Here is a 24,489-nt window from a genome sequence, read left to right as displayed (position 1 = left end):
CGCCTAGGCAATGTGACAAAAAGTCTTCTCATAGTCCTGAAAAATTTTCCTATTTTCTACGGCTGTGATTAAAAGTTGGTGGGTTGTGTCAATTACTTTCAGCCGTTGGATTGGAGTGACGGGTTTGGCGCTTACGTTACTCACTTTCTTTTCTAAGCCAGCTCGTTAACGCTTCGTACTATTCACTATTGGATCTTCTTTGCGTCTGTTTGCTAACCCATCACACAAAGGTCGGCCACTAGGCTACCCTTCCCTCGAAGTCACGAGATTTCTCCACGTCAGCTTTTTCCCACGTGGCGTCGTCTGATTAGTGCATTGTCTTTAAATTTTCCTCGAAACATTTTTGGTAAAATATATACGGGATTTATTTCCTAGGACGATATAACCGGGACAGAACTTATGCAAAAGGACGGTATCGCCCTTGAGATTTTCGGAAAGTACAAGAACAGTTGGTGACATGTCTGATGAAGTTTACAGTGGTCACGAATTTTAGGCAGCATGTCATGTCGGAAATTTATGAAATATAGTCGGCTTAATAATACGATTTTTTTTCTCTTCTTAACATGGGAACCCGCGGCCGCTACTTTTTGGGTGCGCACTGGTTAAACCCACAAACTCACGTAATAGCGTGCAAACACGTGAATCATAGTCTAATGATTCGATTATTATACACTTAGGTTTTCAAGTATTATCCTACGTTAATAATGTTATCAAGATAATGGTGAGCTACACCTTGGTTACGACCTAATTTTTTACAACTCAATAATTTACTATTAAAATGGCAGAAGATAATTGTAGTGTATGTACAGGTGTGTTTGTGTGGGTATATGTGGAAACCCATGTAAAGCTGCCGGCATCAGAAAGTTTCGTATATACTACATTGGTGGGTTACAGCATTTCAAAGAAAAGTACAATTTGGGGGGTCCTAAAAAATATTATAGTAAAACTAAAATTAATATTTATCTCTTATATATATAAACATATTATATAAAAAAATTTGGAGTTTTGTTATTTATACTGGTCTAAATGATTTAAGCTTGTTATTGTATGTGTGCGAGTTGTAACAGCAGCAACTAGTTGGCTTACTACTGGTTAAGTACGAATTTAACTCTTTATGTTTCAATGCACAGCGAAAAGGTTGCTACGTGGGGAGTAATTTTTAGCATGCTATCTGCCTCTCTATGCACAATCACAATTATAACTCTGTAAAAAAAGGTTGCTAGTACCGTAGTACGTTTTGGCCGAATTATAATACTCGTGGAGATATCAGCTGGGCCCAGTTAAGAAAATAAAATTTCCACAGAGGAAAGTGACCAACCAGTAAAATGTTTGTGTCCTGGTTGTTCAGGTGGTCTCAGGGATCTTAATTCTCTGCTGCTCACCCCTACAAACTTGTCACTCAAAAAACAAAGGATGGAAACAAGTTGTTCACAGAGTGAAAACAATGGAAGGTACATGTCCCTTATTTTACTTTTCCGGTCTCCCTCAATTACTCCCTCCGTCCCAGCCAATTCTTTACGTTTGGTTTGGGCACGGAGGTTAAGAAATATGTATAAAGTAGTGGAAAAGAGAAAGAAAAGTGGATGAAGTGGCGGGACCCATCAATTTTTAATGTATAAAAGAGAGATAGTGGAGTAAAAGTAGTGTGAAAAGGGAGTAAAAGTAGTGTGAAAGGGAAGGAAAAGTTGGGAAGTGGTGGGACCCATTTACTATTTTTGGTAAGTTTTGAAATGTAAAGAATTGGATGGGACATCCCAAAAAGGAAACTGTAAAGAATCTGGTGGGACGGAGGGAGTATTTATTTATATTGGAGGATGTACGGGAACTCCCCACGTATTTTGGATTTTTAGTACTCTCATAAAATATAATTAAATGAATTATTTTGGTTTCTCTTAAATAGAAGTTTATGTTTAAACTTTTATACAAAAATAATATGAATTAATTGCATATCGCACCCTCTAATTATCGTTCAAATATGATATTGTACTCATACTTTGAGAAACTCAACTCGCACCCCCTACCTTTACATTTCAAAAATGATACACACCTCCCTCCGTTAAATTCCGTTAAAATACCCCCTACGTCTCAATTTACATGTCCCTTTTGCTTTTCAAGAAGTCAAATTGACTAATTTTTGACCAAATATTAGAAAATATTTATTTATTATTTTAGAAAATAGAAAGTTAAATATTAAAATAGACTAGATTTACCTTTTTGATGATATTTTTTTTAAATATCATCAAAAAGCATTGTTACAGAAATCGGGAATCGGACCTAATCGGCTGAGATACCGATTCAGGGATTAATCGGAAATCGGAGATTAATCAGAAGGATTAATTGGAGTGAAAATCGGATTTATTTTAATATTAAAATATTTAGTTATTATTATATTAGCTATTTAGTAACTATTATATTTGTTATATTCATAAACTCTATAATTATTCATATTTAAGTAATACAATATTTTAATTTTAATAATTTATCATATATACTTCGATTAAGATATATATAAGGATTAATCGGATTTCAAAGATCGAATCGGTGGACGACCTTGCAGGGGATTAATCGGGGATTAATCAATTAAATCGGGGATTTTTTGGACAGTGTCAAAAAGGTGAATTTTGACCCCTCGAAAAGCAAAAAGGACATGTAAATTGAGACGGAGGGAGTATTTTAACGGAATTTAACGGAGAGGGGTGCGTATCGTTCTTGAAATGTAAAGATAGGGGGTGCAAGTTGAGTTTCTCAAAGTATGGGTACAATATCGTTTTTGAACGATAGTTAGGGGGTGCGATATGCAATTACCTTAAATAATATTTACAAATAAGTTATTAAACTATATTTTATATGTTGTTAAATATGATCCTGGTAAGCCCTCCTCCTAACACCTTCTTGAGTTTTAGGAGAATCGGTCACTTAACATGATATCAGAGCTTAGGTTCGCGGTAGACTCGAGTTCGACTTCTGTGACCCCCAATATTCACATAATTTTTTAAGACAAGAAGGCAATATTACGCCCGAAAGATGGGCGCACATGATCCACTCTTGATTATTCTAACACCTTGAGTTTGAGAATCGGTCACTTAACATATGCGTCTTAAAATGAGTATCAATCAATTTTTAAAAGCGATAAAAAATGAGAGGGACAGAGGAAGTATTTGTTTTTTTTTAAAATTGGCATTACTTAATAGATATATAAAATATGCAAAATTGTAAAGAAATTAGCTTTTAGAAATTACATTTTTGAGATGGATACAAAGCTGGTTGTGGATGCGATTAAAGAGGTTCGGTTGTGTGTATTTCCACACTATTATAGAAGATTGTGATGATAAGGTACTTTTACGGTGTGCTAGAGCATCTCCAATCATGAGAAACTCTTAGGCCTCATTTGTTTCGATGTAACCCAACAATGTAATTTGAAATTCCTTGGATCTAATTTGAGTTATAGTGTTTGGTCTGCTGAATTTAAAATTGAGCAAAGGAACTTCTAGTTCCAAGGTTTTTACAGTTAATACAAAATATTGAAACTTAATTACCAAGTTTTATCATAGTCACCACAGGTTACATACCTATCCAATATAAAAACATTAAATATTTGCCAAAATTATCTATGTAACTTCTAGTTACATAGCAATGAAACAAACACACGTATTTAAATTACCTTACCTTATAGTTATAACTTAATTACAAGGAGGTTTAAGTTCCTGTGTAATCATAAAATTGACAAAACAAACGAGGCTTAGTTGGCTTATCCAAAACAAAAATTATAATTAATCACTTGAAAAAAAATGACACTCCAACCATATCAAACTCTTTTTTTAAGAAGATTACATCATTTATTATCATATTAAACTGATATATTCTATTTATAACAGTTTAAATATTAATAACATACTATTTTTAAATTATAGTTAATCAATATGGCCAATATCATCAAAGTATAATGTCTCACAGATTCAACAAAGTTTATATAATGTCTTACAGATCCAATTTAACCTACGATTATGCACAACGCCGTTGGAGATGCTCTTAGTCCAGTTTGTTCATATCAAAGCCAGCTCTAAACATTTGGGTGCCCTAAATGATTCTAAAAATGGCACCCTTATTTTTCAAGATTGCAATGGAAATTTTTACATACATTCGAATCAATATAATGATATAATTAAATAAAATTTTAAGATCAACAAGACAATCAATTCAAAAACATGTAAATATACATAAATTTATCTTTATATACTACATATGTATAAATATTTTGTTGCTCCTGAGATAATGGTGTCCAAAGTATTCGTTTTGATCGTCTTACCCAAAGATCGGCTCTAATTCATAAGTTTGCAATATAGTGTTTTGGTTAGCAGAAGGAGGAGCTGCTTCTGCTTTTGCTTTTTATTATCTGTTTGTGTAAATAAGTAGAAACACTTTTAAGAAGTTGAGAATGCTAACTTTTCTCTCAGAGCTTCTATTCTATTCCAAACACTTTATTAACTTATTTGCTTCTCACTTCTAATCCAATTCTACAATTTAAGCAATAAGTCACTTTTTTAGGCTAACCCAAATGGCCCCACAGTTACTATTATGTTAACAGAGTCACTTATTCTATGTAACGCGTCGACGTGAACGAAGGTCACTCCAAATTTTGGATTCGATTTAATGAAAAACAAGCACGTTTCTGTAAAAAAACAAAACAACGTATTCTGTTAATCTCTAAGTTTGACTGAATAATCTTAGAGAATTGTCTTTGAAGGCTGGAAACTAATGTTGATTTTATAAGAAACTTGTATGTGATATATTTGTAAACTAGAGAAAGATATTTTCGTGTTTTAGTTTTAAGCAAATCAAATAAAATAATGTAATATTTTGAAAGATAGACTTATATTAAAATTTTGTTATACAGGCATTTTATATTTAAGTCTTAATACATCATACAACTACTTTTTATCTTTCTTTTTTCTTGTAAATATGACTTCTTTAAAGTTTACTCAACTCCACTTTCAAATTGTAAAAGGTTAAATTTAGAGCTTTTACATTATTTACATAATTATTTTGGCACTTAAATTTAGAGCTACATTATCTACATGTAAAATTATATTAATTCCTTTGCCACGCATTAGTGTTTTTTCTTAGTATCATAAATTATCTAACTTTCCATTTTCATTTTAAATATATAATGTTTCTGCAACACCTCTAGAGTCTAGATATATAAATTTTATTATGGTCGATGCTCAATAATATCATTTAAGAAACATGTATATCTTTCCCTTTCTCTGATTGATTTGATCTTTACCGAGGGAAAGTACCCGGTCCTGGCGCCTAACGTTGTGTCATTAACAAAGATGTAAAAAACTGGTTTGAGTCCTAAAAAGGAAAAAGTAAAGGAAAAGAAGAAGCATGGTTTGAGAAAACATGGAACATGCGTGCTTAATTACTAAGATGTGCTTTATTTAAGATACTCATATGGATGGTTACATGATCCCTTGATCCCGTTAAGTGTTGTCCTACGTCTGTAATTATCGATGATGTGACAAACTTAAATCAGTACGTTAGTACTATTGATATTCTTTACCAAGACATAATTTACGATAACTCATCATCTTTCCACCAAAGTCGAAACTACGAAAGGAAAAAAATGTGAAACCAAAGGGAAATATGTACTACTTGCTAGTTGCTACCTCCATTGTAACAATATCTGGTTTTTACCAGCTTAAATATATTCTTTGCTTTTAGATATAAAGGAAAGTTAAAGAATTAATATCAGAAACTAGAACGAGACTATATTACTTTTTAACACGAGGCTACAAGTACAATGTGAATTATGCGAGTCTATCACCACTCTGACCACAGATTTCATACTGAAGAAAAGACGAGGGCTAGGGCACCACAACATTTCTGGAGCTCAGAGCCGTGCTCGAGGGTGTTCCAAGTGTTCAACGGAACAGGGCCCAAAATTTTGAGGGGCACATTTTTTAGTGCCTTATACACATAATATATAGTCTTTGAAAAAAAGTAATTATAATTTTATTTCAAAAAAGAAAAATGCAGATAGAATAAAGTTTAAAAAATAATACACGCTAACTAATTATCAATTACAATTATAAGTAAACTTAAAACATGTTATATTGATCTTAAAGATTAAAATTAATCATAATAATTTAATATAGACTACTAGTCTTACTTATTTTATTAAAATATAATACAACCGTGAACACTAGGGTTTTGTAGACAACTTCTACATTTTATCACTTTTTTAGTAATTCGATTCTTAGGTGATTAATTTATTTTATTTTATAACTACATGCAATGTTTACATATTAAATGAAAAATATTAACTTATAAAATTACATTGATTAAATTATATATTTATATAAAATTTAAATAGGTTTACACATAAATTAGATTTATGTCATTGTTTTTTTGTTTATAATGATTACATCTTATTAATTATGTACTTGTAATTTATCTCTTGATTTTCGATATATTTAAATTATATTATAAAAGAAGATATTTAGTTAATTTTTGTATTTTATTTACTTTATTATTTTATTTTATTTTAATTATAGGGCACCCGTCTAAAATTTTATACAGGGCACATAAAATCTCAGGCACGGCTCTGCTGGAGCTCAACGAAATACCAAAAATAAATCAGAATACACCATTCTACAAATATCAATCAGATTGGAATACTTGGCAAAATGATTTATGGCCTGTGCATATAGTGTTGTACACTACTGTTTTCCTCTGGGTAAGCATAAGCTCGACCCTTCCAGCAACCAGCTGGCCTAGTCAGACGGATCATTTAACTGATTGCGCCCGGTGCCCAGTGAAAACTGGTTGAGCTCCCAACGGCATACATCCGTTCATCCTCCAATGTGCTTGATGCAAGAACTTTTTAAATTAACTCAACCAAAAATCAAAACCAAAACTCTCAACAACGTCATAAGTTTAAATGTACACAAGCAACCGAAAAGTTCTGACCAAATAGCCTATTATCACTATAGATAACATCTTCTCAGTGAACCGTAGAATGCAGATCTACACTCAGTATGCATGGAAATCATAGCAATATCTTTACATTAAACCAGCCTTCTTCAAAGCATCCTCAAAATCTTTATCACTTTCCCATGAGGCAACCTGCACCGAGTAAAAAGAAGTCAAGAACCTTATTTTCTTTACTGATGTCATGAACATTATTTTCTCTAAAGCAACTTGTGTAATTTAGATTACAACTGGCTTATTTTCAAGTTGGAAGAAAATTTGACAAAGGCTTCAATACTTAAAACCTGGAAGTTTGTTCTGGTCAATTTGTGGAACCCAAAAAGTAACGATGGGAATAAACACCATTCTGATAAAAACCAAAACTCGTTCAAATGTAGCTCTATGAATACCTCTGTGACTTGATGGTTAAAGTGGTTTTCAATCTTGGTCATCAACATATCATCTCTATCACCGCATAACAAGTTGAATACAGCTCCTGCCAAATAAAGCAAGAATTGCATTTTAGTATTACTAATAATAGTAACAATAAATTATGGAACCTTTACAATGCATCACTTTAGATTCTAATGACCAATTTTAGACAAGGAAGACCTTTGACAAGAAGCGGTTGGAAAAATCTATTCAAAATAAATCTGTCTCTAGAATCATGACCCAATAATCATAACTGCCATTCAGATGTGAATGGCTTTACAAAAAAGAGGGCACGTCTCAATGGTCATAGATAATGACTCTCAAAATATCCACCGACCATTGGTTACAAAAATACAGTAAACATTTAGATAACATAGGTAACTTACCTTTGCGACCAAACCGCCCTGCTCTCCCAATCCGATGCAAGTAGACTTCATAATCTGGCTCTCCACGTGTGTCATATTTCAATGGAAGATCATAATTTACCACCAAATTGACCTATTGGAATGAGTCCATGCCGCACAATAAGTTCGAAGCATGAAAATACATACACACATACATTTATATATACAGTGAGGGAGGGAGGACCTGTGCTTGGTCAAAGCCACGAGCTAGAAGATCAGTTGAGATCAGAACTTGAGTCAACCCCTCCTTAAATTCCTTAACTATTTTATCCCTATCTTCCTGCTTAAGAGCACCTTGAATAGTCGTCACTTCATAACCATATTCTACTAGTGATTTATGCAACATGCTAGCGCTATTTCTTGTTTTGACAAATATAATCGTCTGGCCCACCTTCTGGCCCATCTCAAGAATTTTGTCTTTTATAACCATAATTTTGGAACGTTCATCAGGACAATACACTTTATACTGCTTCAAAGAATCCAAGGAGAGCTCTTCTTTTTTTACAAACAACTGATTGTACTCATTCACAGAGATTTGTGTTACAATCCTTGTTGCAAAGTCTTTCACTGCATCATTAAAGGTTGCAGAAAACAGGAGAACCTGTTTGTAGTAAATGGAATATAAAATTAAGCTTCCGACATAACATGATAAATAATACAGCACAGCAACATATGACATATAAGCCCCTTCCGAGAGAGTTGAACAGCTATATATATATAAGAGAACTACATCTTAGATATGTGCTAGATAAGAGCATTGAATTTCAAATTCAACAAGGTCCAAGTTCCAAGGTCTTTTTAGTTACTACAGAAATGGTACTCAGTTCTCAATGTCCCCATTGTCAGCATTTCAGAGGTATCTTATATATTGTTGTCAGGAACAATGACCAAGTAGTAGAGTTTGGAATTAGTAAGGGTAGATAAGTCATTCACTGTCATTTACTTTCACTTTATTTTTGTTGCTTATAGTTGGCAACTTATGTGTACATTTCAGTTTATGCAATTATGATATGAAATGGAAGTATTTCCATATCTCTTGCTCTGTTCTTGTTTTCTTTGTTTATATAAACGGAAAACTCCAAAAATAGCACTACAACATATCAAGAATCAAGTAACTCCTGACATATATAAACATTAACTACTTGTCAAAATTAACCATGTAACTTCCAGTTAAAGGTTATGAACCAAACACAAACACTTCAATTACCCTGGCACCTACAGTTGTAACTTAATTAAACGGAAGTTCATATCCCTAAGCAACTGTAAAGTTGACAAAACAAACAAGACCTAGGTGGAAATAAAAAATGTATTATATATGAAAGACGAGATATGCTCAACCTTCGTGGAAAAGAAAGCATACACACCCCTTCCATTTCAAAATAGCAGTCCATTAAATGTGCGTGCGTTTGTGCTTCAAATTAGCTGTCTAGTTATACTTTTCAATGCAGTTTTTAAACAAGTTTCCAAAATTACGCTTTAGTTATAATTCCCAAGATTAACTATATTCCACATACTACTATCAAGCAATAAATACAGATACGAATGGACGAATGTAATTTTCCAATTAATTTTAAATTTTCTAAATATGCATAATTTTAAAAGTGGACTACTATTTTGATATGGAGGCAGAGACTGAAGCGACATATTTAAACCAGCTGCCACACATACAAAATGACTATGCTCAAGCAACTGCATGAACATACAAATACAACGCAATCAAAGAGTTCTCCGAGATGTGAGGGGTATTAACAAATCTGGAGCATAATATATGCTCAAACTGTATGTGAGTGACATGGAATCAAACAGTAGCTATATAAAGTGAGGAAGAACGACACAGACTCATATCACATGCTTTTTATTTTTGTTGAATCACATATTCATCCACCCCAAAGTAAGTTTTTTTCCACAAAAATGTAAATGAGACAATTACACTATGAGACGTCATTTTAAGGAAAAAGATATGTCGACATCAATGGTAACAGCGTTGTTAAATTACACTTGGGAGCAGAAAAGGTTCTCATAGATAACTTGAGTTTAATCTTATGGAGGCGATCACATAACTTTAAAAGATAAATTGCAAACCTGACATTTAGGGCTGATTTTTACTATGCCTTTCATTATCCTCTCAGAATCTTGTTTAAAACCACCCTGCATCACAATTAACTTATTAAGTAACCAAACTTAATGACAAGTTTATGAAAATTCGCAGTCAACAATACAACCCAGGTCGAAGTTAATTGTTAAAGAACTCATACAAAGATGTAAAATCTCAGCAAATAAAAATTTATCAATAATCTGTGAATGCAAACTATTTAACCCAGCAAACAATTAGGACAAACATTTTGGAGGCAAACATTTTGATATTAAACACATCAGCATTCATACAAGGGACAACTAGTGGGATTAAAGCACCTTAAACTTTGTCAGAATCGTTATTATAAGCCTAACATAGTAACATCCCCAAAGAATATTGTTACGTACATTACATATTGATAGTACCCCGCATCCGCGGGGTCTTTTACCCGGCTCCGCTGGGTCTTTCACCCGGCTTTGTAGTATTTTTAACTGTTACAGTATATACATTTTATCATACTAATAATGTAGCAGGAAGGGGACGGGTCGAGAGGAGGCTCCTTATAGAAGGAATGTATCATTCTTTCTCTACACACACACTTTCATTCACATATTCTTTTATCATTTGGTATGGACAGATTCTCATTCTTACACCGGAGGGGCTTGACGGCCACCACCCCCCGGTCGAGCCTTGTTTTGCAGGACTCCCTCCCGGTTCTTTCCATCACTTCCCGGTGTCAAGACGGTGGAATCGAGGTCAACAGAAGGAGACAATTTTGGTCTTATCACATATTATGTGGATTCTATACATAAACATATGATTAAGGCAGTCATTAAGCAAATACATATATTGCATACTTTTTGACTCTTGAATACATGGACTGGAACAAACAAGCAGAGATTAAACTTCATAACTTATGATCATCTTGTATTAGTATATAATGTTACTGTCCGGTATATGGAGGTTGTCCCTTTTTTCCCTTCATTATGGGTATTTAATGCTACGACACATCAAGCGCCAAAACTGATAGTAAGATTCCAGAAAGTCGCCCTGAATACATGCTAGAATATATACATGGAAACTAAGCAACACAGTCATATATTCCGATTCCCAACTTCGTTAAGATAATAATATACTCCCTCCGTCCCACCCATTTCTTTACACTTTCCTTTTTGGGGTGTCCCACCCAATTCTTTACATTTCAAAACTTACCAAAAATAGTCAATAGGTCCACCACTTCTCTACTTTTCTTTCCTTTTCACACTACTTTTACTCCACTATCTTCTTTTTATACATTAAAAATCAATTGGTCCCACCACTTTACCCACTTTTCTTCCTTTTTTCCATTACTTTATAGATATTTCTTAACCTCCGTGCCCAACCCATTCGATAAGAAATGGGTGGGACGGAGGGAGTATTATATTTGTATTTGACAAAATAGATTAGACTGATACAGATGAAAACTATCAAAGTGGCAAATTAAAATAACATGTCTACTAAACCCAATGTACTACCAGAAATACACATTCCAGAAACCCACATTATAAAATTACCTCCGCAAGCATGTGGTCTGCCTCGTCAAATACAAGAATAGTCATAGCACCCATGCCTAATTTTTTCGCTGTAAACCACTTGTTAATGGTACCAGGGGTGCCGATCACTACTTGTTTGGTTACTGGTGGTATTTTCCCAATAGGCATATCTTCCATAGGAATTGCCAATGTGGAAGAAATTCCTGTATACTTCCCCATCCGCTCAAGAACTTCCTGATTCTGCACAGCAAATCAACACAACCACATACAATCAAACATATCAGCAATATATATGCAACTAATCAAAATCCATTCACACACCAAACAATTAATACGCACTACAGATTATTTAATCCATGAGCATCGAAATAAACCTGCATTGCGAGTTCCCTGGTAGGACAAATACAAAGAGCCTGAGGAGCAGCTAATTTGGGATCGACACGACTCAGCATTCCAAGAACGAAACAAGTAGTCTTCCCGGAACCATTATGTGCTTGCGCAATCAAATGCTTATACGGCGGAGTCAAAATCATAGGCAAAGTAATAGCCTGAATCTTACTAGGCCTCTCAAACTTCATCTCAACATATAATCCCTGTAACAACTCCGGAGATAAATTCAAATCTTCAAATCTCTTCGCTGAAGTGTACGGCGTATCACCAGAAGTAACCTAGCAATTATACACACATTCATTCAAATTCAAAACCCTAGAAACTAAAAAAATAAAAAAAAAAACTAAAAAAAACAAGAATTGAAGATGAGTACGGCTTGGATATTAGAAGGTTCTGGATCTTCGAGAAACTCGTTGACTTTTTTGGGCTCTTCAATTGCTAAGGAGTCGATTTTTGATTCAAGATCGTCTTTTTCATCGTCGGAGACATCAGCCCAGCGTTTAGATTCCGGGAGTTTGGCATCTTGAGCAGAGGATTCAGTTGCCGGAGTTGAAGTTCCGGCGAGTGTGTCAGTCGTGGAGGCGGCCGAATCAGTGGAAGTCTCTGCCATTGTGTTGAATTTTACCGTGAAATTGATCAGAAAGAGGGTGTATGTGCGTGTAATTTTAGGTTTATATAGGGGTTTTGTTACCGTCAATATTAAGCTGTGACCGACTGCTATCAGCTTGAGAATCAAGCTACGGTTGATCAGTATTACTAATCTACCCCTAGTCTTAACTGTTTCCTGCTTGAAAATCAAGCTATGCTTCATGATGTTACAAATATACCCCTGTTTTTATTTTTATTTTTATTTGGACTCAAATACAACAAAGATGAATGCATTAGCTTTATTTATACTATACTAGCTTATAGCCCGTGCAAGGCACGAGAGCTTTTTAATTATTTATAAATTTTTAAAATATATTTTAAATGGTGTGAAAAATTAAATTTATAAATAATAAATTAAAATTATATGTATCATGCCAAAGTATTAAATTCTTTCTATCAAATTTTAAAATTTTTTAAGTAGAATATGTGACGCCAACTCCTATTAGATTATATTTATAAATATATTTTATATTAGAATTATTATACTGTGATTCAAATATTTTTCTAAAAATTTTTATGGTTCGAGATTAAAATTGATAAACACAATTTATTTTGAACTAAGAAGATGAATCATAAACATGCAATAAGATAGTAGAATTTGTTTTGGATTAAGAAAACGTTTTAGTATTCGTTCCCCACATAAATCGGGCATATTAATTTTAAAATATATTAGATAAAAATAATTTTGTGACGGTGCGATTTATACGATTATACAATTAAAATTGGTAGGAAACATTTATTTTGGATAAAAAAAACCTAAAAGACATTAAAGACAGAATTTGTTTTGGATTTAGAAAAGAATTATAAACATGCAAGTAGATATCAGTTTCCTTATAGAACAGAATTTAATTTTGTTCCAATCTAACGGTGCTTATTTGTTCAATATGAGATCCAACGGATGATAAGCTTTTGGACCAGAGGACCATGCGACCAAATTATCTCCCTTACGCTTATTATATATAAGTATATAATTATATTATAATTATATTATAATAAGCTAATAAGCTTCAGTATAATTTCGTAATACTAAATTTTGATTATGTTTTTTGATTTAGTAATGTTAATATCAAAATACTTTCTCTTTATAACTAACATACTCGAACATATGTAAGTTTCTGATGCTACCTCGCTAAAAAGTTTTGAACACTTTCACGGAATTAAAACTTTTATTATTATTTTTTAAAATATAATTTATAATTAATTAAAAAATCAAAAATAAAGCTACTATCACTAAACATATATTAATATAAAATATATTTATAAATGAAAGTATAATTTATAAACACGAATTAGAAGTCAAATAAATATTATATAAATAAGGTGAATTTTCCTAACTCTAACGTCTTTCTCTCCAAAAACAAACATAATGTTATTCTGAAATGAAATGAAACTGATGCGATATAAATTATATCACTTTCTACAATAGTTGTTCTAGTGACAAAACATTCTAACGTACTGTCTGGGGTTGCTGTTGCATACAGCAGCTTCTTTTTGCTTTTAACAGGTGAAAAACTGTTTGGTAAATCGAAAAGCAGCTTTTCCGAATAGCAGCTTAGAAAAAGCAGGTTCTCCCATGATTTTGGAAAAAGCTGGGTTTTCAGTTTTTCCAAAATGCTGTTATAGATTTCATTATAAAACCTCACCAAAAACATTATTATTTTTATATTATAACTCGAAATAAGTAAATATCACACTTATTTTACCAGCACTTTTTCTGATCTCTACAACAACACTTATTTTACCAGCACTTTTTCTGACAGCACAACAATTTTTAACAGCACTCTCAAACAGACCGTAACGCAGGAAAATGAAATTGCTTCGTCAGTTCTTAAAATGGAAGCTTTTAATATTTCTATGATTTTTTTTTTTAAATTTGTGGTTTTAATAAGTATTTACAATGATCTTGTTCCTAACTCTGTTATATGGTAGATTCGTTAGTATGTTTGCAATGATTTTATTTCAGTATGATTGTTTTCCCATACTGTTGTGATGAATGAATTCTTTTTTATTATATTATTGATTGCATTGAAATTTTTCTTGAATTATTTTGTCATCGTGAAGTGTTTAAAATTTTGTTATTATTTAGTAATATGCAATATGAAATTACTTTTCCGTCAATGGATTGCGAACCAATCAAATTTAACTCAAGTTTTTATTTATAATAAAGAAAATAAAAATAATATATAAAATTTTAAAAATATTAAGCGACTATTTCAGTAATTCTATTGAAAGGTCAGAAGGAGGTTTAAAAATACATGATTTATTGAAAGCTTCCAATTAATTCATTTTTAATTTATCCTTGTAACATATTTTGTTGATTTATCTATTATATTTTTATTGGAATGAAATTTTTGATTTATTGAAGAAATCTACCATAAACGTTAAACTCAATATTTTTAATTCCCAATTTGTAAACACCAGTAAACAAACCAGCGTCTAGCTTAAGCCCGTAACATCATCATCCCACAGCAAACACATGAAGTCATGAAGGAGTGAAGGGACCAAATTTAGATCACAGCCAGAGGCTTGGGAGTTGGGACGACCATATCCGACAAAATTCGAAAGTCGAAAATCATCCTATTGATTTAAAATGGACCCTAAACGATTTGAAATTAAAATTTCATTTCTAAAGATTTAATTTTTCAGTTTTATTCAATTTTAAGTGATTTTAGCTTGACTCAAAATCGTTCTAATTGCTGACACGACCTGGACCTGTTACCCTCGAACTTGTTCTAAGAAATATCCAATATCATATCCTAACTTATAATTTAAGACATTTAATAAAAAAAAAAGAAGTTGTTGATCCAAAAATATCCTACAACAGTATTTAGGAATCGCATACCAGTACTCATACGTTGATAATCACACTGACTACGAAAAGTAGATGCTAACATGTTGTTGAGACGGTATATTTGTTGGTGAACACACTCAGTGCCAAGCAGAAAATTGCATGTTAATGTTTAATTATATGTTTTATGCTACGTTACGGTTTTTGATTCGCTCCACGCGATATTACATGCTCAGTGGCTCCGAACATCTCTCCTCTCTTTTATTTGTTTTAAGTGAAATGATTTAAACGTTCTTTCAAATTAATTATCAACTTGCATCGTTCCTGTGATGCATTTTGTAAAGCAAAAAAAAGAAACTTTGTGGAAAGCAATGCAAATGCCTTGCCCAATTCATAAAAGCTTGTCTGCCTTTTGCCATTCTTGAATCCATTCAGATTCTTTTTCTCCCCATCTTTAGAAATCTTTTTATCACTATAGCTTTGTATTTACCAAAGTAACTTTGGTATCAGATACCAGCTATCCCATACTACATGCTACTCCCTCCGTTCCATTTTAGTTTAGTTGTCACATTTGGTTTTGTGCCGGTCAAATTAACCAAAGTTTGACTGAAATTTATTAATATTTTACCAATTGAAAAAATAGAAAAAATATGTCACCGGAAAAAACTTTTAATCTACTTTAAGATGTAATTTTCAGTTTTTTAAAATAATAAAAGAGTGACTTATAATCTTGGTCAAAACTTGATCAGTTTGACCAACGAAAATAGAATGTGACAACTAAAATGGGACGGAGGGAGAGTACAATACTTCTTTTTCCCCCAAGTCTTACAATCCCACCACTATAAATTCTTAGAATCACTTTAGCTTTTGTGGGGATATACACAATCAAGGCCCTTTGTAGGTGTAGCATCATTCAACAATATTCTTATTGTCTTGAGTCTCTTGACCCATTATAGAATATACATACAACATAAACAATGTAGAAACACTCAATTAAAGCAACACTTGATACATAATATTGTACTCGATGATGATTACATTACAAAGTCTCAACTAGGCAAACTAACTCTGGGATTCTTGTCGCGTTACCATTTCAGTAATGCATTCGAGTTGTTGAACGACATTTTTCATGCTCGGCCTCTCCCCTTTCTTCTCCCTTAGACAAGAAAAGGCAAGATCGGAGAAGAGCCTTAGGCTAGTCATGAAATTGACAGAATGATCTTCAGCCAGCAAACGTTGATCAAGAACTTCCATAATAGCTCCTTTATTCTCTCTCTGACTTGCGTATATAGCAAGATTCACATCATCTTCAGCTCTTGAGAAGTCTATGGCCTTCTGAGAAGTAAGGATCTCGAGCAAAACTACCCCATAACTATAGACATCACTTTTATCAGTGAGCTGGTAGTTGCGGTAATATTCAGGATCCAAATAACCTAATGTGCCCTGTGCACAAGTGGACACATGACTCAAACCCGGACTAGCCAATCTTGAGAGACCAAAATCAGCAACTTTCGCATTAAACTCACCATCCAGGAGTATGTTTGTTGACTTCACATCTCTATGGTAGATGGGAGTGTAAGCGGCAGAATGCAGGTACGCCAATGCTTCAGCTGTTTGTAAAGCAATTCTTAGCCTACATTTCCAGTCCAAAAAGTTTGATGAGAATTTCCCATGTAAATGATCATGGAGAGTCCCATTAGATATGTATTCGTAAATCATCAATGGCTGCTCAGCTTCAACACAGCAACCCAGTAGCCTGACCAGATTCTGGTGACTTACTTGAGAAAGTATGGCAACTTCATTGAGTACTTGTTGGGTACTCTTTATGTTTCCTACTTTAGCTGATTTAATTGCCACAATGCTCCCATCTCGTAACTCACCTTTATAAACTTCTCCAAAACCGCCAACACCTAAAATTTTATCTTTTGAGAACCCATTGGTTGCTTTCTTAATGTCTTTCAAGCTAAACATTCTTGCAGATCTGCAGCCACTACTTGACTTCAACATCTCTTCTCTAGCCTTGACTAGCTTTGCACGATTCGAGAACTTGCCAGATTTTTTCATTGTAACTAAAGCCATTACAACAGCTATCACAAAAAAGAGGACTACCGCGATTGATATCTTCAAATTTCGACCAACCTTGGAATAATTTTTCTTTTTAATGCAAGTACCAAGCACATGATTCCAGTTATAGTCTCTCTTACACTGGCATCGCAAGACACCAGTATTACCTGCAGGAGAACACTTGGAAGTAGCAGAACAATCAATCTGAGATTTACAAACTGGTTCGGATGGAGAAGTCCATTGAATTTCTAGTCCCTCTTCCCACTGGCTTGCAGGTTTATCTGAATCCAGGCCAAGGATGCTTCTGAATGCTCTACAACCTGAATTATGCAGACGTATCTTGTATGCTGATGGCATGCCTCCTGCAATAAAGGTACAACATGGGTTAATAGGTCCATTTGAACATTTGAGTGCACGCGTTGCATCAATATGTCCAGAGCTTTCAAGGTAGTGATGACAAATACTAGACGGGGTACAGTTGAGGGGAGAGGCTAGGAGGCGAGGCGAACAGTTTAAGAGGAAGATAGTGTTTGATGAAGTTATATTGAATGGAAGAGTTTGATTAAGCCAGAGGCCCTCACTAACAAGCATGTCTTGAGTGACACAAGTACCAGGAAGCCAAGAGGATGGTTGCAACACAATTCTTTGAATAGAAGCATTTATTTTGAGGACTAGATAAGAACTACCATTAAGAGCATCAAAATATAGTTTCTTAGTATGTGGTTCACACCGAAGAGAGTACTCTGGATCACCACAGTTGTTGCTCGTGCTTAAAGGATATGGGACTTCAATGGTTCCACAATTTGGGCAGGTACTGATGGCAGAAGAATAGGAAAATAAGTAAACAAGAAACAGAAGGGAGTAAACAATGTTATTTGGTTTCTCATTTTGTCTAGTAGCCATTCTTTGGGAAGTATAAAGAGAAGGGGCTGAAAATATATTTTGATACAAAGGGGAAGGAAGAGGGGGGTAATTATAGGCAGGGAGCACGAGTGGGGAAACTTAAAAAAATAAAAACTCATTCCCTTCTGTGTCATATTGTCTATCAAAATATCAAACTAATATATTAGTATACAACAAGTCAAAGCCGGACAAATATTTTTGGGGAACAAAGTTGTACAAAGTAATTACAAGAATATATATAAAAGTTTGGCGTTTATTAGTCAGTTGGATTCCTGTTATATGGTGCTTTGTAGAGATACACTTCTCTGATCCCTACTTAAGGAAATAACAGGTATGGGGCTTGGCAAAAGTAGTTAGTATAGAAGTAGCCAAGGAGTAGGCATCAAAAATATAGGCTTTATTTGGAAAAAAATGAAGGGAAATATAATTAAATATTATAGCAGAAACTCCACTAGAAGTGATTTGGAAGCTCTCTTATCCTATCAGCATATAAATGGAGCATTTAGAGAAATATAATATATAATGATTGGTGGGAAAGCCATTCATGAGCATCATTAGTTGATGCTATTGCATTAAGATTTTTCTAACAAATCAAAAACATCTATGCATGATTTAATAAAAAAAAAATTCACTTGGACTTATTCTTTTGCTCCAGAACTTCAGGAAAAATTAGCATCCAATAAGCACCTGGCATGCAAAATTCTTGGAATTGCTAGCAAGAAAGAAAGCAAGCATAAGATGGTCATTTGTTAAAATCACAATTAAAAGAGGACTAATGATACTATCTGCATCCTTCTCAAAAATATTTGTATATGTTATCGTGCAATATTATGAAACGAAACTAAGCAGGTAAGATGTTCTTTCAGGAAAACCAAACATGTATGGCATAGCCATGCAGCGTCAAATCAAGAATAAAGGTTTAATACTTCCAAGGGTTAAAAGGCTACAGGCTACTCATTCTGCTAGATTCAACTTTTAGAAAAAGGATTGAGCAACTCTTGAAAAAGATCTAAGCGTACAAATAAATGGAGAATACAATTCTGTTATCCTTTAACAAATTTAACAAGAGCCCTGCAATTGTAGTAGTATGAGTTATTAATGATCAAATTTATTCGCTCATCAGATCATGGAAAGAGAACAAGAAAAAGAAACTTCTTTTAAGCGCCCAGTACATACCCAAACAAGATTTGGTTAAAGGGCACTGGGCAGTAACTTAACATTCAAATGCAATCATAGAAAACTTATCGAGAACAGAAGGGGTAAAAAGTAGGTATTAAGGATTAATATGCAAGTAGAAAGTGAACAGCATGACATGTAAGGGAAGTGAATTAACTGTTTGTTTTATATAAGAAGACCACATGATTAACGCCATCCTAAAACACCAACAGTCTTCAAGTTTAAGCTTTTGAAAGACTTGATCCCCAATATATTGTGTTTTAGCCTGCATCTTGTATTTCACGCAAGCCTGTTAAGGTAAAAACAAAATCAGGGGTCAAAATACGTTATCAGAGTAAAAATAAGGTTATCCTTTACTGAATAATATTTTAAGTACGCTTTAGATAAGTGTACAGCTTGTTGCAGTAGGACTTAGGAGCTTGCACCCCTTCGCTTCCATAAGCTAGCTCAGGAGGTATAATCAGCAATTGCTACGATACATATATGCTAATATTTTAGAAGCCAAAAGTTGACTTGAAACACAATATTACTTGTGTAGCTGATTTTTAGCAATACACACACACATACACAAAATGACATCTGGATTCAATATTTAACTGTAATTCAGAGCGAGAACAGTTTAAACTTACATGGTCACATGGCCTCGATGTTAGACAAGAGAATTCAACAATCAAAGCAATATCAGATAATAGCTTCATAAGTCATTAAACACTCAACATTTCAACAGATGATAAACTGAAATAACAAATATAATATCTTTATAACCTGAATCACTTGCTTTCTCTCGAGACACTAATAGCTTTCTGGCTTTGCTTCACGAATCAGCAGATATGAAACAGAATAATTCTTACCCCATGCTAATGGACGATCTGTTATGATTTAATTGGATTTATGACATTGGCAACTGGTCTCATCTGGCTGCCTATTTTGCTGCCTGGGTCTAATCATTGAAGAACATTTCCCTGCTCTGCTGGTGGACATCATATTATATATATAGGGCTGCAACAGTTGAGCACTGCTAAATTAATGAAGTAAAATTAAATGATATTACATAAATCAATTATGTCTATGAATTCAACAGGAAGACACATATATGTATAAATATATAGGTAAAGCTCGCAAATAATAGTTATTACATGAGAACAACTGCTCTGCACTTTAAAATTTGCAAATAATGTATACAAAAACTGCATAAACATTGTCCTCATGTGCTCTATATATTTTGTTTAATAGTAACTGTGTCCAGAAAGTACTTCCTGAACATTCCAGTTATAATTGCAACTTGTAATTGTGCATCAGGAGAAGGTTTATTTTTTCTGAAGTACTGTTAAGAATTGAATCAACCACCGGAAATTGTTGTAATAAACCACTGGAACAGTTGGTTCTAGAATCATATAACTGATCACAAATGTACATCGTGCACCAAAATTAAGTTTCTGATCTTTATTTAGAAAAGGAAGGCATTTTTTAGGGGATATTTATGAAAGAGAATTAATACAATATAAGTATGTCCTCTTCACAATTAAAACCATACAGTAAAAAACAGAATCTAGAAATGGAAAATGCTAGGTACCCCAAAAAATTATCCCAATATTTTTCCCAAATGATGTGTCGAAGTCTGATTGGCTTTATTCACTCCAATAATACTGAGACCCCCCTTGTATATACATCAATCATCCAATCACAATTTTCCACTTGCCACATCATAAAGAAATTTGGGAAAATATTTTGGGTACGTAGCATTACCCGAAATGGGAGAACCGCAATGCAATCTGAGTTCCTTGAACTGAATCTGCTCCATTCCCAACCTCCAAATTAGGATACTAAATGATACTCGACCTTAAACAGAGAACAGTATTTAGTGCTTGCAGAGTAAAAGGATGCATTCACAAATTCTCGACTATAGCATACTTGAAACAACATAGGCCCCTATTTATAAGGAAGCTATAGCCCCTCAGTTTCGGCATTGTACAGAAAATTTAAAATTGAAATCATAGCCCCAGTAAACTTAACACAGACATCTTTTCTTTTTCCCTTAAATTATATACATTATTTATTAAATATATTAAGACAAACTTTTAATATCATAAAAATGTTTAAATATCCGATAAAGAACCCTAGATAGATGTATAACAGTATAAGCATCGAATGAACAGCTTCTTAATCTCAATTGTACTACTAAAGATGCTTAGGCAAGAAGTCTGAGCACAAGTATATATACATGTATTAATATATAAAGAGTATATATACTAAGTGCTTCAAACTGTAAGGCATGGTGATCTGAGCAAGAATTTATGAAATTACATACATGCATTCTGCATACATTATACATACAACCACAGGTAAGGCCTTTCACCAGTCGTCGTTGCTCCCCTCTGCCGTAATTCAATCGCCAATGCTCTACGTTTCAGAATTTTCTCAAAGGAGCGGATGTTTTATTTTCACCGCCATTTCTCAATTTATTAAATAAATTTTCTTATTTTACAACATATTATTTCCTGTTTCATAATATTTATATACAAAAAATTGGGTAGAATAGAAAGAGTGTATATATCAGATGCGGAGCATCTTCAAAAATAAAGAAAATATATTTGGGGGAAATAATTATTTATTAGAAAAGGCTAGGTAACAATTTGAAAAAAAATTGAAATTATTTTAATGCTATATTAAAAATTGAAATTTTTTTAACAATTTGAAAAAAAAAAAAAGAGAAGAAGTTACTTTTTAGAAAAGGCTAGCTAAAAATTTGAAAAAAATTGTTGCTTGTTAGCTGGAGTTTACTCGCTGGAGCTAAATTAGAAGAACATTGTATTTAAGTTTTTAGAACATATGTGTTTAGCATAAAAAGCAAGAACATAATTTGTGTTAAATCTTAAATGACACCGATATACTAGATTACCAGGGACCAAATACAAATATTAATGAATTTACAACAATTGTTATTGTTACATAGATACATGCTGTATTATTTTCTGTTGATTGTCATTTGTCATAACCGGTTTATTTGAGGAGAGGTAACAGATCCTTTTTGTTACTTCTGGATCCAATTTACTACCTAGTAGGAACCAGGCAGGATGATCTTTAAGTTGAGTTCATAACATTCGGGCTATTATGACATGCACTAGAGCAAGAATTTCTAGCACTGACTTGTATCTCATCTGCACCATCAGACACCATATGCTTTCCAAGGCACTTGACCACTTCACCATGATTCTTTTGCTCCGATTTTCTCTTTGTTTTCTCACTTCCTTCCACCCATCTTTTGAACTTCTCTATTAACTTGAGCCTTTTGGAATGAGCATGAGCATGATCACGGCTAGGAGTTGTGCTTTCTAAGCTTGATTCTCCCTGATCATCTAAAATAACAGAACTTTCTGATTCGCCCTCTAATCCGTCCTCTTCATAGCACAACTCCACTTGATGGCTATTTTTGGCTTCCACATTTTCTCCTTGTTGGTTCCTCCTAATTAGCTCGTGTCTCAAGCACGCATTACTCCACCTCAGATAAACAAGTTCTTTAACTTCAGCTGCTCGGTCCCTCTGCAGCTGCTCAAACTCATTTACTAATTGATTATAACCTTCCAGTGCAGCCCTCTCTTCATTCTATATCAATAGCAAAAATGCCTAGTTTATTCATGATGGAAGGAACAGATAATGTATAGTAACAAACATGTTCATCTTAGAGAAAGTACATACCTTTAAGGAAGCTGAATTCTCCGCTAAGTTCAGCTTGCTGAGAAGTTCATGATTCTCCACCTCCTGCTTCTCTGTAACATGTTTCATCTCTAAAAGTTTATTTTCCAAGACACTGATCCTATCTTCTCTTCTACTTAGTTCTTCATGATTCCGCGATATCTCTGCATGTCCAGCTTCAGTCTCCCTGTTCTTTCTTTGCAGAACATGGGACATTTCTTCTGCTTTTCTTAAAAGCCTTCTAATTATTCTATAAAGCACCTTATTTTCCAATATAGAAATCTGAATCTGCCGCGACAGTTTCAGAAAGTCTATCACCATGCCCTCAAACCTCTTAATTTCTGCCTCCATTGATAACAGCTCCCTATCCAAATACTCTGACTTCACTATTTCTAAGGATAAACAATTCTCTAGCTCCATAAGCTCCATCTCTTGATCTTTCATTTCAAGATAATGAAGAAACCGAAATTTAAGTTCCAATTCCCTGCCTTCAAGATCTTTTACTTTGCCTTTTAAGCAAACAATCTCCTCCTCTAGTTCGCGTATAGTCTGAGTATGCAACGTGTCTAATGAAGACATGTCATGGATGTTTGTTAAATGTTGATCACCCTCAATAATCTCAAGATCATCGTGACAGCTCTCCTGATCATTACACAATTCAGGAGAATCATTAAACTGTGATTCATTAGCCGAGTCCTTCAAACCTGCATCTTTTCGGCCTAAGGTGAACCTAGCAAGAACCAAACCAGCTATAGAAATAGCAAAAGGAATTCCAGCCTTGAGCAACACTGGCTTCATAAGCTCTATCTTTGTTCTTGCATTATCTTCCATCTTCAAGACCAATAGCAATTTATGAATCTGATTCTGAGCTGAGATTTTATTTAATTTTGTGGTTTGTGTTTAATGGTGATCTATGTGTAAAAATGACAATGTGTTCTATAACATAGTAGAGATCCTTTACTTTTTGTATTAGCTTTAAGCTTGCCTTTGTTTGTAGAGATAGTGGTGGTGTAATTCATGTTGCTTTTTGACTACTCTAGGCCTTTTTCAAGCCCTCTGATGTTTTGAATCTGATTCCTTTTAGATTGATTTTAGTGTCATCCTAATCAATAGGTTTCTTCCATGGGGATGCATCATTTTAGCATGGTCCAATAAACAAGATATCTCTTGACACTACTCAATATTCTCAACCATTTATTTAAGCCATCCAATGTGTTTTTCATGTTTCCTTTGCATCCTTCCTTGACTGCGAAAAACAAGAAATTCTATCAAGCAAAAACAGAAATTTAATTCGAGATTAACACTTTATCATAGCTCAGTTTCATATATGTTGATAGTTATCAAGTGAAATCTCAGGTCCCTCTCAAATTTAACAACTTTGTGCTAATAATTCAACCATCACATAAGTGGATA

General features: G+C 33.7%; 3 protein-coding genes across 3 annotated transcripts; all 3 read right to left on the bottom strand.

Annotated features, from left to right (window-relative positions):
* Positions 1 to 6,593: 6,593 nt before the first annotated feature.
* Positions 6,594 to 12,575, bottom strand: LOC108219176 (DEAD-box ATP-dependent RNA helicase 38). Its single transcript, XM_017392476.2, has 8 exons — positions 12,178 to 12,575; positions 11,789 to 12,082; positions 11,436 to 11,654; positions 9,891 to 9,956; positions 7,993 to 8,409; positions 7,791 to 7,902; positions 7,383 to 7,468; positions 6,594 to 7,128 (listed from the first exon to the last, which is right to left on the bottom strand). The coding sequence occupies exons 1-8, from the start codon at positions 12,412 to 12,414 to the stop codon at positions 7,066 to 7,068; spliced, it is 1,494 nt and encodes a 497-aa protein (XP_017247965.1). The 5' UTR covers positions 12,415 to 12,575; the 3' UTR covers positions 6,594 to 7,065.
* A 3,567-nt stretch (positions 12,576 to 16,142) lies between these two features.
* Positions 16,143 to 18,833, bottom strand: LOC108219318 (wall-associated receptor kinase-like 20). Its single transcript, XM_017392685.2, has one exon. It carries the CDS (start codon positions 18,205 to 18,207, stop codon positions 16,303 to 16,305), a length of 1,905 nt encoding a protein of 634 aa, XP_017248174.1. The 5' UTR covers positions 18,208 to 18,833; the 3' UTR covers positions 16,143 to 16,302.
* A 3,341-nt stretch (positions 18,834 to 22,174) lies between these two features.
* Positions 22,175 to 24,089, bottom strand: LOC108216828 (protein CHUP1, chloroplastic). Its single transcript, XM_017389672.2, has 2 exons — positions 23,080 to 24,089; positions 22,175 to 22,986 (listed from the first exon to the last, which is right to left on the bottom strand). Exons 1-2 carry the CDS (start codon positions 23,905 to 23,907, stop codon positions 22,465 to 22,467), a joined length of 1,350 nt encoding a protein of 449 aa, XP_017245161.1. The 5' UTR covers positions 23,908 to 24,089; the 3' UTR covers positions 22,175 to 22,464.
* Positions 24,090 to 24,489: the final 400 nt, after the last annotated feature.

Source organism: Daucus carota, chromosome 4 (assembly GCF_001625215.2).
Source record: "Daucus carota subsp. sativus chromosome 4, DH1 v3.0, whole genome shotgun sequence".
In the NCBI taxonomy this organism is placed as follows: domain Eukaryota; kingdom Viridiplantae; phylum Streptophyta; class Magnoliopsida; order Apiales; family Apiaceae; genus Daucus; species Daucus carota.
The sequence above is the reverse complement of the archived record's forward strand: the minus strand, read 5'-3'. Positions and strand labels throughout refer to the sequence as shown.

Bases quoted from the DNA above. Each gene is read 5' to 3' on its own strand.
- LOC108219318 (XM_017392685.2), bottom strand. From the start codon at position 18,207: ATGGCTACTAGACAAAATGAGAAACCAAATAACATTGTTTACTCCCTT.
- LOC108219176 (XM_017392476.2), bottom strand. From the start codon at position 12,414: ATGGCAGAGACTTCCACTGATTCGGCCGCCTCCACGACTGACACACTC. The intron at 11,655-11,788 runs GTTTATTTCGAT...TTTGCTGTGCAG, and splicing joins CCAGGGAACTCGCAATGCAG to AATCAGGAAGTTCTTGAGCG. The intron at 7,469-7,790 runs GTAAGTTACCTA...TTTATTTGGCAG, and splicing joins AGGGCGGTTTGGTCGCAAAG to GAGCTGTATTCAACTTGTTA.
- LOC108216828 (XM_017389672.2), bottom strand. From the start codon at position 23,907: ATGGAAGATAATGCAAGAACAAAGATAGAGCTTATGAAGCCAGTGTTG. The intron at 22,987-23,079 runs GTATGTACTTTC...CTATTGATATAG, and splicing joins AGAATTCAGCTTCCTTAAAG to AATGAAGAGAGGGCTGCACT.